The sequence below is a fragment of the Scyliorhinus torazame genome, chromosome 11 (assembly GCF_047496885.1).
Source record: "Scyliorhinus torazame isolate Kashiwa2021f chromosome 11, sScyTor2.1, whole genome shotgun sequence".
Lineage (NCBI taxonomy): Eukaryota > Metazoa > Chordata > Chondrichthyes > Carcharhiniformes > Scyliorhinidae > Scyliorhinus > Scyliorhinus torazame.
Genome location: NC_092717.1, coordinates 59,171,714 through 59,187,039, shown reverse-complemented (window position 1 = coordinate 59,187,039; position 15,326 = coordinate 59,171,714). Strand labels below are relative to the sequence as shown.

Genomic DNA, 15,326 nt, shown 5'->3' with positions numbered 1-15,326 from the left:
CAATTGGCAGGCAACATTGAACCAGGGCTACACCATTGAGGAAGGAGACAGGTTGGGAAGCTGAGGAAGGAGCAATGCCACACCATCAAGAGAGAAAGTCATTGAAGGACCCGGCTCAGTACACCAAATACTTGATAGATCGAGATTAACCAATAAAATAAAAATTTTTACAGGTTTAACTTTTCACAATAACTTTTTTTTAATAAACATTTTTGGTTTTACAACAATAACAAAATAAACAATGTACATGAATCTATAAACATAGTGCAAAAGCCTGCTTCTTCCCTTACAGGTCCCACCTTTATTCACCCCCTACTCTAAGCTAAACTAACCCCCCCTCTTCAGCTGATGATTAATTTTCCGCAAAGAAGTTGATGAACGGTTGCCACCTCCGGGCAAACCCTAACATTGACCCTCTCAAGGCAAACTTGATTTTCTCCAAACAGAGAAAGCTAGCCATGTCCGATAGCCAGGTCTCCGACTTCGGGGGCTTTGAGTCCCTCCAAGCTAATAATATACGCCTCCGGGCTACCAGGGAAGCAAAGGCCAGAACGTCTGCCTCTTTCTCCTCCTGGATACCCGGATCTTCCGACACCCTGAAAATCGCTACCTCTGGACTCGGTGCCACCCTTGTTTTTAACACCGTGGACATGACATCTGCAAACGCCTGCCAGAATCCCCTTAGCTTTGGACATGTCCAGAACATGTTCGCTGGCCCTCCCGCACACTTTGCACACCTATCTTCTACCCCAAAGAACCTGCTCATCTGGGCCACTGTCATGTGAGCCCAGTGAACGACCTTGAATTGTATCAGGCTGAGCCTGGCACATGTTGTGGACGCGTTGACTCTACTCAACGCGTCCGCCCAGAGACCATCCTCCCTCCAACTCCTCCCACTTGCGCTTCAGCTCCTCAGTCTGCGTATCCTCTGACCCATGAGTTCCTTATAGATGTCAGAGACCTTCCCTTCTCCCACCCACACTCTGGAAACTACCCTATCCTGTATCCCCCTTGGTGGTAGGAGCGGGAAAGTTGAATCCTGCATATGTAGGAAGTCCCGCACCTGCAGGTACCTAATTTTGTTTCCCCTCGCCAATCCAAATTTCTCCTCCAGCTCCCTCAAGCTAGGAAAGCTTCCCTCTATAAACAATATCCCCTATCATCTCAATCCTTGCTCTCTGCCATCTCCGAAACCCCCCCCCCCCCGTCCATCCTTCCCGGGGCAAACCGGTGATTATTACAAATTGGAGACCAGACCGATGCTCGCTGCGCTCCCACGTTTCCTCCATTGCCCCCAACCTCTCGGGCCCGCCACTACCACGGGGTTGGTGGTGTACCGTGTCGGCGGGAACGGCAGAGGTGCCGTTATCAACGCCCCCCAAGCTGGTGCCCTTACATGAAGCTGCCTCCATACGTTCCCATGCTGACCCTCTCCCCACCACCCACTTCCTGATCATGGCTATATTCGCCGCCCAAAAGTAGTTACTGAAGTTTGGCAGCGCCAGCCCTCCCTCTTTCCGGCTCCGCTCAAGCATCCCCTTTTTCATGGCTATATTCGCCACCCAATAGTAGTTACTGAAATTTGGCAGCGCCAGCCCACCCTCTCCCCGGCTCTGTTCAGTCATCGCCTTTTTCACTTTTCACAATAACTGAACGTCACCTGGGCTTTACTTATTACAGGATAGGTTGGGGTTATTTTCCTTGGAATAAAGAAGGTGGAGGGGTGATTTAATTGAGGTGTACAAAATTATGAGGGGGGATGTGATAAAGTGGACAGGATAAAATTGCTTCCCTTGATGGAGAATTCCACAACCAGGGGACATAGATTCAAGACTAAGATTCATAGATTCAAACTAAGGAGCTGGTCATTGACTTCACGAAGCAAAGGGGCATACACTCCCAGTGTGCATCAATGGTGCCGAGTTGGAGTATGACAGCTTCATATTCCTAGGTGTACACATCACCTACAATCTGTCCTGGACCCCCACATCGACACTAGAAACACAACTGTGCCTGTACTTCCTCAGGAAACTAAGGAAAGTCGGCATGTGCACCATAGAAAGCATCCTATCTGCTTGCATCACAGCTTGGTATGGCCCAAGACCATATGAACCTACAGAAAGTCATGAACACAGCCCAGTCCATCACGCGAACCCACCTCCCAACCATTGACTCTGTCAAACCTCCCACTGCCTTGGGAGAACGGGCAACATAATCAAAGACTGCTCCCACCTGGATGATTCTCTCTTCCATCGGGCATAAGGTACAAAAGCCTGAAAATATGCACTATCAGGTTCAAAAACAACTTCATCCCCACTGTTACCAGACTCCTGAATTACCCTCTTATGGACTGAACTGATCTCCACAAATATTCTCTACTGCGAAGCACTACACTCCTGTATGCTTCACCTGATATCTCTGTCTATGTATTTACATTGTGTATTTATCGTGTGCCCTATGTTTTTCATGTATGGAACGATCTGCCTCGACTGTACGCAGAACAATCCTTTTCACTGTAGCTCGGTGCACGTGACAAATCTAAATCGAAGATAAGTGGCAGAAGGTGTGAAGGGGACATGAGGAAGGATATTTTTACACAGAGGGTAGTGGGAGTCTGGAATTCGCTGCTCGAGTTGGTGGTGGGGGCAGAGACCCTAATCTCTTTCTTAAAAAATACCTGGAGTGCTATAAAATACAGGGCTATGGACCGGGTGCAGGAAGGTGGGATTAGAAAGGACACCTGAGGTGTCCTCAGGCTGGCATGGACAAGATGGGCCAAATGGCGGCCTCCTGTGCTGTAACTTTTCTATGGTTCTATGATTCCACTCACTTTCCAATGTTAAAGCACACTCAAGGCTGTTTAATGCTAGGTTCTTTACGTAGCTGTCAAGTTAACAGTTTTAAATATTGAATATGTCCAAGTGAGTTGCAGTCTAATCATATTGTTGCTATCAATAGGCTTCACAGTGCCTTACCCTTGAGTGTTGACCCGGGTACAGTGAAAAACACCTGCTTCTCCTTAGTCACTGGTATTCACCATGGGACCACAGCAAGATGCATCTGAGGTGGGCCACGTACCGTCAAAAGGGTGTATGTTGCGTCAGGAAGCTGGGGAAGGGGCCACACACCATGTTGAGTGAGGAGGTCAGGTCCAGAATGGCTTGGCCCAGAGGGTGGAGGTTGGGCAAGAAGCCAGGAAAGGGGCTATGCCATATCATTGAGAGGCAGGAAGCAGGGAAGGGTCCTCACCACGAAGAGGGAGTGCTGACATTTTGGGAAAGACCCAGCCCAGGACCCCACACTATCAACGGGGAAGGTTGGGAAGGGCGTTTTGGGAGTGGACGGTTGAGACTGTTGGTGCTTTACCTTGTCTTATGCTCTTGAAGTTTTCAGCTAGGTCTAAAGTGAAGAAATCATCAACAAAACAAAAATAGAATAGTTCCTCAAACAAGTTCTGACATGAGATACGCAAGAAAGGAGGAATTGGGGAATCTGTTGCCACCTTTTTAGTTATTCATTCACATGACATGGGCGTCACTGGTCTGCATAGACCAGCATTTATTCCATATCCCTAATTGCCTTGGTGAAGATGGTAGTGAGCCACCTACTTGAGTGGGGACCTGAGGAGGAGGCCAAGATGTATCATCCACATGGCACTTCTAGCCGAAGATTGTTGGAAATGTTTCAGTCTCGTCTTTTGCACTGTGATGTGCTCTGCTCCCCCATCATTGAGGATGGGGATAATTATGGAGCCACCTCTTCCATAGAGTTGTTTAATTGTCCATTACCATTCACGATTGGATGTGACCGAGATCCATTCATTGTTGGATTGCTTAGCTTTGTCTATCACTTGTTGCTTCTGCTGTTCGGCTTGCACATAGTCCTGTGTTGTAGCTGCACTGGGTTGACACCTCATTTTTAGGTATGCCTGGTGCTGCTCCTGGCATGTCCTCCTGCACTCTTCATTGAACAATGGCTGATGCCACACTTTATGTTAATGCTAGAGTGTGGGTTACGCTGGGCCAGGACATTACAGTTTATGGTCAAGCACAGTTCATTATCCGCAGCACCTTCTGGATGCCCAATTTTGAGCTGCAAGATCTGTTCAAAATCTGGCCTGTTTAGCATGGTGTTTGTGCCACAAAACACAACGGAGAGTATCCACAAATGTGAAGATGGAACTGTCTCCACAAGGACTCTGGTGTTCAGTCCTACCAATACTGCCATAGATAGACACGTCTGAGACTGGTAGTTGGGTGTGAACGAGATCAAGTAAGTTGTTCCCTCCTATTGGATCCCTCGTCACCTGCCACAGACCACTCTTGATGATGGACATTGAAGTCCCCGTGATCTTTCCACCCTCCGTGCGTCTTCCAATTATTGTTTAAAATGGAGATGTTTTGATTCATCAGCTGATCGGAGGAGTGGTTGCAGTTGGTGGTAATTAGCAGGAGGTCTCCTTGACTGCATTTTACCTGATGACATGAGTCTTGATGGGGTCTGGAGTCCATGTTGAGTTCTCCCAGGGCAGCTCCCTCCCTACTGTATATTCCCATACCAGCATTCTGGTGAATCTGTTCTGCCAGTGGGACAGGACATACCTAGGGATAGTGACGGTGATGTCTGGGACTTTGTACAGTATGATTCAGTGACCATGACAATGTCAGGTTGTTGCTTGACTAGTTTGTGACAGCTCTACAAATTCTGACACAAGCCTCCAGATGTGAGTGCAAGGACTTTGGTAAACCCAGCCATGTTGACCCTACATTCTCGTTCTGGTACCTAGGCCGCTGCCAGTTTCATTCCTTTTAGACTTTGTAGCGGTTTGATACAACTGAATGGCATTCCATGCCATTTCAGAGGGCATTTAAGAATCAAGCAGATTAATTAACCAATGATCATTGTGGTTCAGATCCACACAATCATTGGCTGGGTAGCCTGTCAGTCGGGATGATTGATGTACCAGATTAGCTTTGGACAATAACCATCCAGATTGTCAGACTACTTGCCCAATGAGCCCAGGACCTCCTAGAGCACACCCTGGTGATTAGCACTGTGCTTGGACACGCACACACACACACATCTCCCTAGTCCTGGTTAAGAGTATTCTGGGGGTAGGGGATAATTTAGATGTGACATTTTTGTTCCTTGAAATCCTTTGCTTTTGGAAAAATAGCAAATAGCCCTCTTATGGACTTGCCTCATTAACACTACACCCCTGTATGCTTCACCCGATGCCGGTGTTATCTAGTTACATTGTGAACCTTGTGTTGCCCTATTATGTATTTTCTTTTATTTCCTTTTCTTTTCATGTACTTAATGATCTGTTGAACTGCTCGCAGAAAAATACTTTACACTGTCATAGATTATCATAGAATGTACAGTGCAGAAGGAGGCCATTCGGCCCATCGAGTCTGCACCGGCTCTTGGAAAGAGCACCCTACCCAAGTTCAACACCTCCACCTATCCCCATAATCCAGTGACCCCACCCAACATTAAGGGCAATTGTGGTTACTAAGAGCAATTTATCATGGCCAATCCACCTAACCTGATCATCTTTGGACTGTGGGAGGAAACCGGAGCACCCAGAGGAACCCCACGAACACACGGGGAGGATGTGCAGACTCCGCACAGACAGTGACCCAAGCCGGAATCGAACCTGGGACCCTGGAGCTGTGAAGCAATTGTGCTATCCACAGTGCTACCGTGCTGCCCCAAGGTACACTGTACCTTGGTACACGTGACAATAAACAAATCCAATCCAAATAGCTAACCTGCTTGACAGTAAACAAATTACTCTTGTGTGCCTTAATGATTATCACCAATAGATTGTTTCCATTCTAAAATGCTATTTAAGCATTTTTCATGACTGCAAACCTTCTTAAGGCGTCTATAATCCTGGCAGAAGACCATTGAACTCCTACTCATGCGATGAACCTCACTCATTTTAAATCTCCTCTTATAAATAGATGTTTCCATATCACAGCAAGCTTACAAAAGCACTTCAGCGCAGAGAACTAAACAGACCAGTATGTGGCCTGGGGATAGAGACAGTGGGAGGATAGTGAATTGTTGAGAAACTAAGACCAAATTTATACCGCAGAAAAAATAACTCCCAGCTAATTGCAGGAAATCGTTGTGTTCCTGTGTGGTCAGATTTGAATCTGTTTCCCAGAAGAGCTTTCAATATTTAAATGTTTTCTTCATACATAAAATGTATATTTACATCCCCCAACAAGGGACATGTCTTTCTTTGATAACATTTTCCACCTTTCTAAGTATGTGCTCCCAGTGTTTCAGTTATTTTGAACTTATTATCCTTTGACACTTGGCTTTGGTAGATCAGAAAGCTGAAATTGCAGTTCGAAGAGGAACGACAGAAGAATTCCAAGATTGAGAATGTGCTCACTGATGCTGATCGACTAGAAAATGGCACAGATCTACAAATGCTTGAAATGCAGAGTAAGTTCAATACATATTCTGTGTAGATGTCATGGAATCTAAAGCTGTTCTGCCTGCTAACTAATAATTGAAAATGGAATTATCAGTCTCCTCTCCAACTCGTTCTTGTCTGAAGGTACTGATATTTGCTGGATCTCTGGTTTCTTGCCCAAGTAGTTGAGCCAAAGATGTCAATGAGCTTAATGTATGCAAAAGCATCCTTTTCCCAAATAACTTCATTTGGCTGTTAACATAAGAACATAACATAAGAAATGAAGCAAGAGACCATAGAGCCTGCCCAATACTTTGTTTCCTTACTACTATTATGACCATTTCTTTTTGGTCTATGACATCTTTGTTATTTAATCTCCCCTGCCTTTTTACCTGTCCCTGACCCTTCTCCCCTTCCTCAGTGGCATTAAACGTTTCTGCCTTTCTTCAGTTCCAAAGAGTCATATCAGGCTCAAAAGTGTAGCCCAAAGATATGGTTAGGTGGATTGGCCGTAATTTGATTGTCCCTTTGTGTCCAAAAAGGTTAGGTTAGTGGGGTACTGGGTTAAGGGGATAGGGTGGGGGCCTGACCATAATAGGGTACCCTTTCAGATTGTTGGTGCAGACTCGATGGGTTGAATGGGAGGGGGCATGGTAGCACAGTGGTTAGCACAGTTGCTTCACAACTCCAGGGTTCCAGGTTCGATTCCCGGCTAGGGTCATTGTGTCTGCGTGGGCTTCCTCCGGGTGCTCCGGTTTCCTCCCATAGTTCAAAGATGTGCAGGTTAGGTGGATTGGCCATTCTAAATTGCCTTAGTGTCCAAAAAGATTAGGTGGGGTTACTGGGTTATGGGGATAGGGTAGAGGTTTGGGCTTGGGTAGGGTGCTCTTTCCAAGGGCCGGTGCAGACTCGATGGAACGAATGGCCTCCTTCTGCACTGTAAATTCTATGAATGGCCTCCTGCACTGTACTGATTCTATGTGCACATTAGTATCTAAGCAGTCTTGAACGACACTGAACGCTGTGCATTCATCCGTGAATATCCTCACTTCTGACCTTGTAATGGAGAGCAAGTCATTGATGAAACAGCTAAAGATGGTTGGGTCTAAGACACTATCCTGAAGAAATTTTACAGTGATGTCCTGTGACTGAGGTGATTGACCACCGACAACCACAGCCATATTCCTTCGTGCTACGTATAACTCCAACCAGTGGAAAGTTTTCCGCCTGATTTCAGTTTTGCTTGGGCTCCTCGCTGAATTGGCAGACGAGGTATGTTTGCATTAGGCTTCACTGGAACATGCAGCAGGCGGAGGACAGCAATGTAAGCATGTGAGCAAGATAGTGAGTTGAAATGGCATGCGACTTGTAGGTCGGAGTCATGCTTGCTATTTGTTTTCCGAATTGCTTGCTGCTGTACCTCCATGCTAACCTTTGATGCCCCTTGTACATGCTGTTGCCCTCAGGCTAAATTGCAACTGACATGGAGGACAAAAAAACAATTACACAAGATATTTTGTATAACTGAAACTATTAATGTTTAAAATACTAAACAAGTATCGAACTGCTCTTTATTGGATCAATGTTAAAATACTAATTACTTGTTACAATGAACCATAAGACTCACAGCCTGGACTGAGATGCTACCCGTTGCAAGGTGAGGTGATCAGTCTCCCTTCTATGGGTTGTTTTCTTCTGAGTCCCGGACTCGAGGCTTCTTTACCCGATGGTTGTTCCTGCAGGTCTCGCAGTGGAGGTTTCTCGCCTCCCCTTTTTATCTCGTTTTTTTACAGGATCAAGGAAGTTCTTAGCCATGTATACGCACGACCTGGGGCCATCAGATTACACATTACCAGTTAAAACATGATATATTAGCTCTCCTTGTTCTTCTTATCTGCCTTTGCCTAACAGTCTGCAACCACAGCAGTTTCATGCTGAGTACATTTTATCACACACTGCTTATTCAACAGGCTGGTTTGTTGAACTGCAACCACAGCTTCCTGTGCAAAAATTGGCTACTTTTCCCATCAAATTTTATGGATATTTAGCTGTTAGCCATCTGACTACAATGCCTTTTAAAATATATTCTGCTTTTCCATATTTAAAACCAGTGAGTCACCCTATCTTATACTCCACCTGCCACTTGGTTTTCCACTCACTTAACCTTTCCATACCTCTGCAGCCTTTTTCTGTCTTTGCATTTTGCATTCCCACTAACTTTGAATCATTAGCAAACTTAGATACAGTACGCTCAGTCTCTTTGTCTAGATTATTGATGTAGACTGTAATTGGATGAGGCCCCAGTGGTAAACTTGAAAATGCCCAATTCATCCCTCCTTTCTGAATCCTGTCCACAAAACAATTCTCTATCCACGCTAATTAATCACCCCAACACTTTAAGCCCTTGTGAGTTAGCCTTTTGTGTGGCACCTTATTGAATGCCTTTTGGATATCCAAGTATATTACATCTACTGTTCTCTTTTATCTACCCTGCTAGTTACATCCTCAAAACATCTAATGAAGTTGTCAGACAGGGCTTCCTTTTCATAAAATCAAATTGACTTGTTATAATCATACTATACCGTACTTTTCTGAGTTTTGTGTTCCATCTCCTTGCTCTTTTCTTTCAGGAGATGTAAATAGGCAGTTGAGTGAATACAAGTTTAAACTGTCTAAGGCTGAACAGGACATAGCAACTGTTGAACAAAATGTAAGTTTTTTTTCATTCCGTAGGCATTTATAATGCTGAAGTATGATGATTGTATTGTAATTATGCACAAATGTTTTTTTTAACTATATTACACTTGTATGCCTGTATTTTCACAGATATCCAAATTTCATTTCTATTGTCAGCATTTTAACTTTGTTCTTGCTGCAACATTTAACGTTAAAATATTTACAATGATAATTAATGCAAAATTTCTATACGGGCATCTTCTATACTGCATTGCTTTTTAGCTCCACTAACATGCCGTGAATAAATCCGTGGGGATTTGCTAGTTAATTAAAATAAATTAAAATGTGATACAAATGTCACCAATTTCTGTTGATGTCTAAAGAAATATATTTAGTGCCTGAGTTTGAAGATACAAATGACTGCGGTAAGACTGATATTTTTCCTCCAGTGTGGTGACAGAAAGTTCTTTGGAACTTAATTTAGCACAGGCCAGGTTAAAAATTTGTGCTTTTATGTATAATTGCAAAAAAGATATCTACTTGCAGTAAACTTCTTGATCATTCATTGAGTACTGTACAGTGTAGGACTAAGATCTACGGACCAGAAAGATCCAGCTTTCCATCTATGCTGAGGCAGCTGAGCTCAAAGAGGCTAAGGGGGGATTTGACATAAAGTCATCCAGACTCGAAGCGTTAGATCCATGTTCTCTCTGCAGATGCTGTCAGACCTGCTGAAATTATCCAGTGTTTTCTGTTTTTGTTTCAGATTCCAGCATCCGCAGTAATTTGCTTTTTTTTTACTTAAATAAAGGAGGGTTGTATATGTGTATAATATTTTAAATGCCTGCATATTCAATGTTATAATTATGTCGTGTTTTATCAGTTTTCTATTATTCAACATGAATTTTTGTTCGTTCTCACCACTTTTAGGTAAGGGGATTTGCATTTTGGGACCGTGTATATTCCCTCATTCTTGAAGATCCATACTTAAATTTATTTACACTTTTAGTCCTTAATTGATGGTATCTTCAAGTTTTATGGACCTGCTTGTTTGGAAAGGGCTATTGCCTCTTTAGTGGATAAACCCTTCATGATATAACCAGTTTCCGAAGGTACAGGGGATGATGGATTTAAATTGTGTGTCTCCCCCAAGTCTCCATGGGCCATGAGGACAAAGACTTGGGCGTCCTTTCTTTAAATGATAGGGGGTTGTGTGGAGAAGGCAGAAGAATGGGGATAAGAAACATATCAGCAATGATTGAATGGCTGAGCAGACTCATGGGCCAAATTCTGCTCCCATGTCTTATGGTCTTGTAAGTGCCCCTATTTCTTCTACCAGAAAAGACGGGCAGGCTTTAATCAAAGCTGTCCTGCAGCTGATCATTGGGAGATATCTAAGAGAAATGCAGATTCACTCAACCTTTTTGCAGAAGCCGTTGCTTTCATGCAACACTCTCATTGCTCAGCCAGGATGTAGAAACCTGCCTTGCTGTTTCTTAATTGTAGGTCAATTGTGAATTTAAATTCAAAGAGCACGCTTGCTTAATATCAAATAGAGGCAATCTTTCCTTCCTCACCTAAGTTATAAACAGAATTGACACACTGAGCTTTGTTTTACCATCAATTGACGTATGTAGTTATACCAATCTGCTGTGTTTAAAATCCGCAACTTTTCAAAAAGCTAGTTATTTTTCTATCATGCTCTAAGGAAATTCCTGCTTACGAAGATGAGCACAATGCTTTGTTGTGCAGTTGTGTTTAATATTTATTACAGACAGTGGAGGGAGCTGAGTCTGAAACTTTTGAGCCATCATCTAGGGTCAGTGGTAGCAAACTTAGTTCTAAGTCAACAAGTTAAGTCCACTGCAGATACTTGATTACATCTATATTGATACCCCAGTGCTGTACTTTGTGAGGCACAAGGGGTGGGGGCTTCTTTTGGATGAACCATTAAACCAAGGTCTTGTCTTCTCTTATATTAAATTAAAATACCACAGACGCTGGCAATCTGAAATAAAAACAGAAAAATGGCAAAAACCCCAAAAAAGGTCTTGACAGCATCTGTGGAGAGAGAAACAGAGTCAATGTTTTGAGTCTGAAATGTTACCTCTTTCACTTGCCACAGTTGCTGCTGGACCTGCTGAGTTTTTTCCAGCATTTGTTTGTTTTTATTCCTGTCTTCTCTTTGAAGATGGGTGTAAAAGTTCATTGAAGAGAGGTGAGTTCACTTAGTGTCGTGGCCAACAACATTTTGGTTTTTATTTAAAAATATTTTAATTGGTCATTAATTCACTGATGTTTGTGGGACTTTGCAAATTGACTGTCACTTTTTTACAGCGAAAAGTCCGAAAAAGACTTGCATTTAAATAGAACCTTTCATGACCTCAGAATATTCAAAAACATTTTGCAGTCAAGGAAGTACTTTTCGAAGTGCAGTTATTGTTACAATATAGGAAACATGGCAGTGAATTTGCTTTCAGCCAGCTCACAACAGTGAAATGAATGATCAGATGATCTGCATTATGTGTTTGTTGAGGGATAAATGTTGGCCAGGATACGGGGAGTACTCTTGCTAGATTAGTTTGAACCGTGGATCCTTTAACTCCCAACTGAGATGACAGATGGGAATTCCACATCATTCTAATGGCAATGCACAGAAATGCCAGCAGAGATTATCTGTTCAAGTTTCTGAAAATAAGCTTTTGACTCTGAGGTGGATGTGCTGCCACTGGCTCAAGACTGACGCATAAATAACTAAACTTCAAAAATACTTTATTGGCTATGAAATGTTTTGTAACATCCTGCAGTAGTGAGATGTTGTAGAATCAATGCAGATTGTTTTCACCATAGACTGCTATTTCAAATTTTCAAGGAGTCAACTGCAGTAACTGGTCTCTGATATGTATGCTATGCTTTCCGTCATTGTTTACTGAACCCTTTTTGCTAGGTGTGCTTTGCAATCTTTGAATAAACTGTATTTAATGATTTTGATGTTTTCCTGTATTACCATATCAATTATTTTGGATTCATCAAAATAAGGAAACTTTTGCAGCATCTGCAATTGCAGTGACTTACTCTTCACAATCGCAAACATAGTTGTGTGGATATAACAAACACTGATTCATCCAGATTATATTTTGCTAAATAATTCTGTTGGTAAATCTTCCTGCAGTTTCATTGGCAGCAATATTGTAGTTTCTGTTTATTATTTGAATTTTCAGGTAGTCAGACTCGAAGGACAGGTATTTCGTTATAAAACAGCAACAGAAAACTCAGAAAAAATAGAGGATGAACTAAAAGCAGAAAAGAGGAGGTTGCAGCGAGAGGTATGCAGAATGCTTACTCAATGCTGCTATGTTCTGAGTTACAGAAATAAGTTGCACTTTCTAGTCATTCTATATGGGAACTAAATGAATAGCTCTTTGAGATCTGGCACTGTAGACTAAATGGTCTTTTCTTTGCCGAAGTTGTCTCATCGATTCTTTTGACTTAACACATTTTACCCTCCTCATTTTTATTTGCTCCTCTGCTCTTCTAATGTTAGCTGCCGGCTTCTTGCTCTTAATGTTGTACGCTATTTGAATATAATTTCCAACATATATATTTTTTTAATTTAGAGTACCCAAATCCTTTTTTCCCAATTAAGGGGTAATTTAGCATGATCAATCCACTTACCCTACATATCTTTTTGGGTTGAGGAGGTGGGACACACAGACCTGGGAGATGAGCAAACTCCACACAGACACTGACCCGGGACCTCAGCGTTGTGATGCAGCAGTGCTAACCATGCTGCCCAACATTATTCTGTGTTTAAGTACTTTTAAAATAATTTATATACCATGATTTAACATTACTTTTGCTAACCCCAAGATCCCCTACAAAACAGCTAGTCCGTAGGGTTGGCTTTTTTCTTACTACAATACCTATTTTTCATTTTCAGTTCTGTAATACATTGTCAAGAGAAATATGATTTTATTTTTTAAATTTCCCTACCAGCTGCTAAGACTAACCAAGGCTCTCAGATGTACTTAACAAATCTTACTTGCACAAACTTTTTAACTCCACAAACGTTTTGACTGCACAAACTTACTATTCATGTTTCTGTCACTCTTTTGTGCTCCCTTAATGGCCTCCTTCTGCAATGTAGGGATTCTATGATATTTATGACGTAACTGCCTGTGCAGGATTAGCACGCTATAATTACACCATTTTTCCAGTAGTGGCATTGTTGTGCCTTCGATTTGCATCTCCCAACTCCTTAACCTGATTGTGGAGGAACTATGCTCCAGCTAATTCTACTTCTCGTCTTTCTGCAATGTTAGTAGTCTTTCTGATTAATAATATCAAAGTAATTTGTAAAATTAAAGTCAAATGTATGCCTTTACAGGTGGGATTGAATTATGTCTCTGCACACAATCTAATTAACCCTGCCCTTTGATCTAATTTAATTTGAACGCTGCAGTCCCTATATGAATATCAAAGTTTTTTGGTTGGCCTGGAAAACATTGCTTTTCCAAGATGTGAGACATGAATCAATTTTCAACATTGTAGTCGGTTGTAGTTGTGCATGATTTAAGACAATTGGAACTGGCACAGGCCCAGCTAAAGTTGGTGACTTTTGATTTGTGACTTTTAAACTTCTTGTGATTTCATATTTACATTTAGTGTGCGTTTTGAGTATTTTTGCATTTGGATCAGAATGTAGAACAACCTGGTGCCATTTTACTCAGCTGGACTAATTGTGGACATTTAATTTGAAGTTTTTAAACTGGAGTTAGGAATTCTAGTTATTTTTCTGAGTGTTTGTGAGCTTAGTGATAATTACCAAGTGCTCTTAATTTCTCCTCAGTTACGATCAGCGTTGGATAAGAATGAGGAAATGGAAATGACCAATAGCCACTTGATGAAGCGGTTAGAGAAGATGAAGGCCAATAGAAATGCACTACTCTCTCAGCAGTAGAGATGAAAAAGCCAGTGCACTGTACCTATAACTAGCAGAACTTCAATGTGTCACAATTTATAGACCTTTTCCAATGGTGCAACCACTTTAAAACACTGAAAGATGTCCTTTATTAAGACTTCAGTTTTATAAATGTTGGCATAAAGATTTTGTAATTTATGAGAGAATGATGGCATTGTCTAATGTCTACATGTTTGATAATTGTGAACTGTATTGCCTGTTTAGCTCAGTGGGTTAATAGCCTTTGAAATGGGTTGTGTACTTGTTATGAGTGACTTAGCAGGTAAATACAAATAGATTTTATTGTTCACGGCTTTAATACGCCAAATTGATTTACATAAACCTTTCTGCTGCTTAGAAATTATAGTGGTTGCTTAAAGACCTTGAACAACTGCATGAACGGAACTGATACAAAAGATAACCTCGCAAGTCCCTTTTGAAAATCTGACTGCTCTCATTTGCCAATAGTTCTGTGCACCCCACAATGTAGAAATCCCCACTTCAAGTGCCTTTTACATGGTGCAAAGGAGATTATCTTGATCTGGTTATTCATTCAACAAAATTTATGGACCAATGATTTGGTCTAAAATATGTATTTTAAAAAGCAAAGTGGGTAAATTTCTAAGACATGTATCTGCCAAAAGTGACATACATTTTTTTCATCAAAAATACAATTTCAAATTGTCTTTTGTATTATATACAACTTATTCGAGTAAGTAAGATTGATACGTTTTGCAAATGTCCCAGCAGTTTAGTTTTAAAACAGGAACTGGGCATCTCTGCTGCTCTCCTCACTTCATGAAATTAAAAAATACCAAATGGATGAACTATTTCCTTTGCTGTATAAAATATTGGACTGCATCTTCAAAGTATTACTTGTGTTGCTTGTGTAAAAGGGTTTGGTCTTTCTGAAAAAAAAACAGGCTTGTGAATGAGGGTTTTGACAATAAATGAAACTGTGGGCACTTTATATAATGAGACCACAGAATTTTATTTTTGTGATTGCTGCATCTGTCTTCAAATAGTTAGAAGCAAAGAGCTGTATAGTTTGTGCAGGATGCCTGCAGTCATCTTAGAATAGCATCTTCAACATTTACCCAGCCAGCCACTTCTGTGTTCGGAAGGAAGAAAAACATAAACAGTCTTCACTTATTGTAACAGGTCAGTAACTAAATTGATAGCTGCTGACTTACCACGGTTGGCCAGATTCAACTTTATAGCTTTGCACAAGTTATGAGTGTTGTGGAAGATTGGCAA

General features: G+C 41.8%; 1 protein-coding gene across 34 annotated transcripts in view; it reads left to right on the top strand.

The window, feature by feature from the left end:
- The window catches only part of lrrfip2 (leucine rich repeat (in FLII) interacting protein 2), a 299,977-nt gene extending 284,933 nt beyond the window's left edge, over positions 1–15,044 (top strand). For all 34 annotated transcript variants that reach the window (XM_072467326.1, XM_072467352.1, XM_072467351.1 and 31 more), the window contains 4 exons: positions 6,342–6,462; positions 9,064–9,143; positions 12,331–12,435; positions 13,959–15,044. In XM_072467326.1, coding sequence (XP_072323427.1) covers positions 6,342–6,462; positions 9,064–9,143; positions 12,331–12,435; positions 13,959–14,069 — 417 coding nt within the window. In that variant the 3' untranslated portion in view covers positions 14,070–15,044. The remainder of the gene's footprint in view (positions 1–6,341; positions 6,463–9,063; positions 9,144–12,330; positions 12,436–13,958) is intronic.
- Positions 15,045–15,326: the final 282 nt, after the last annotated feature.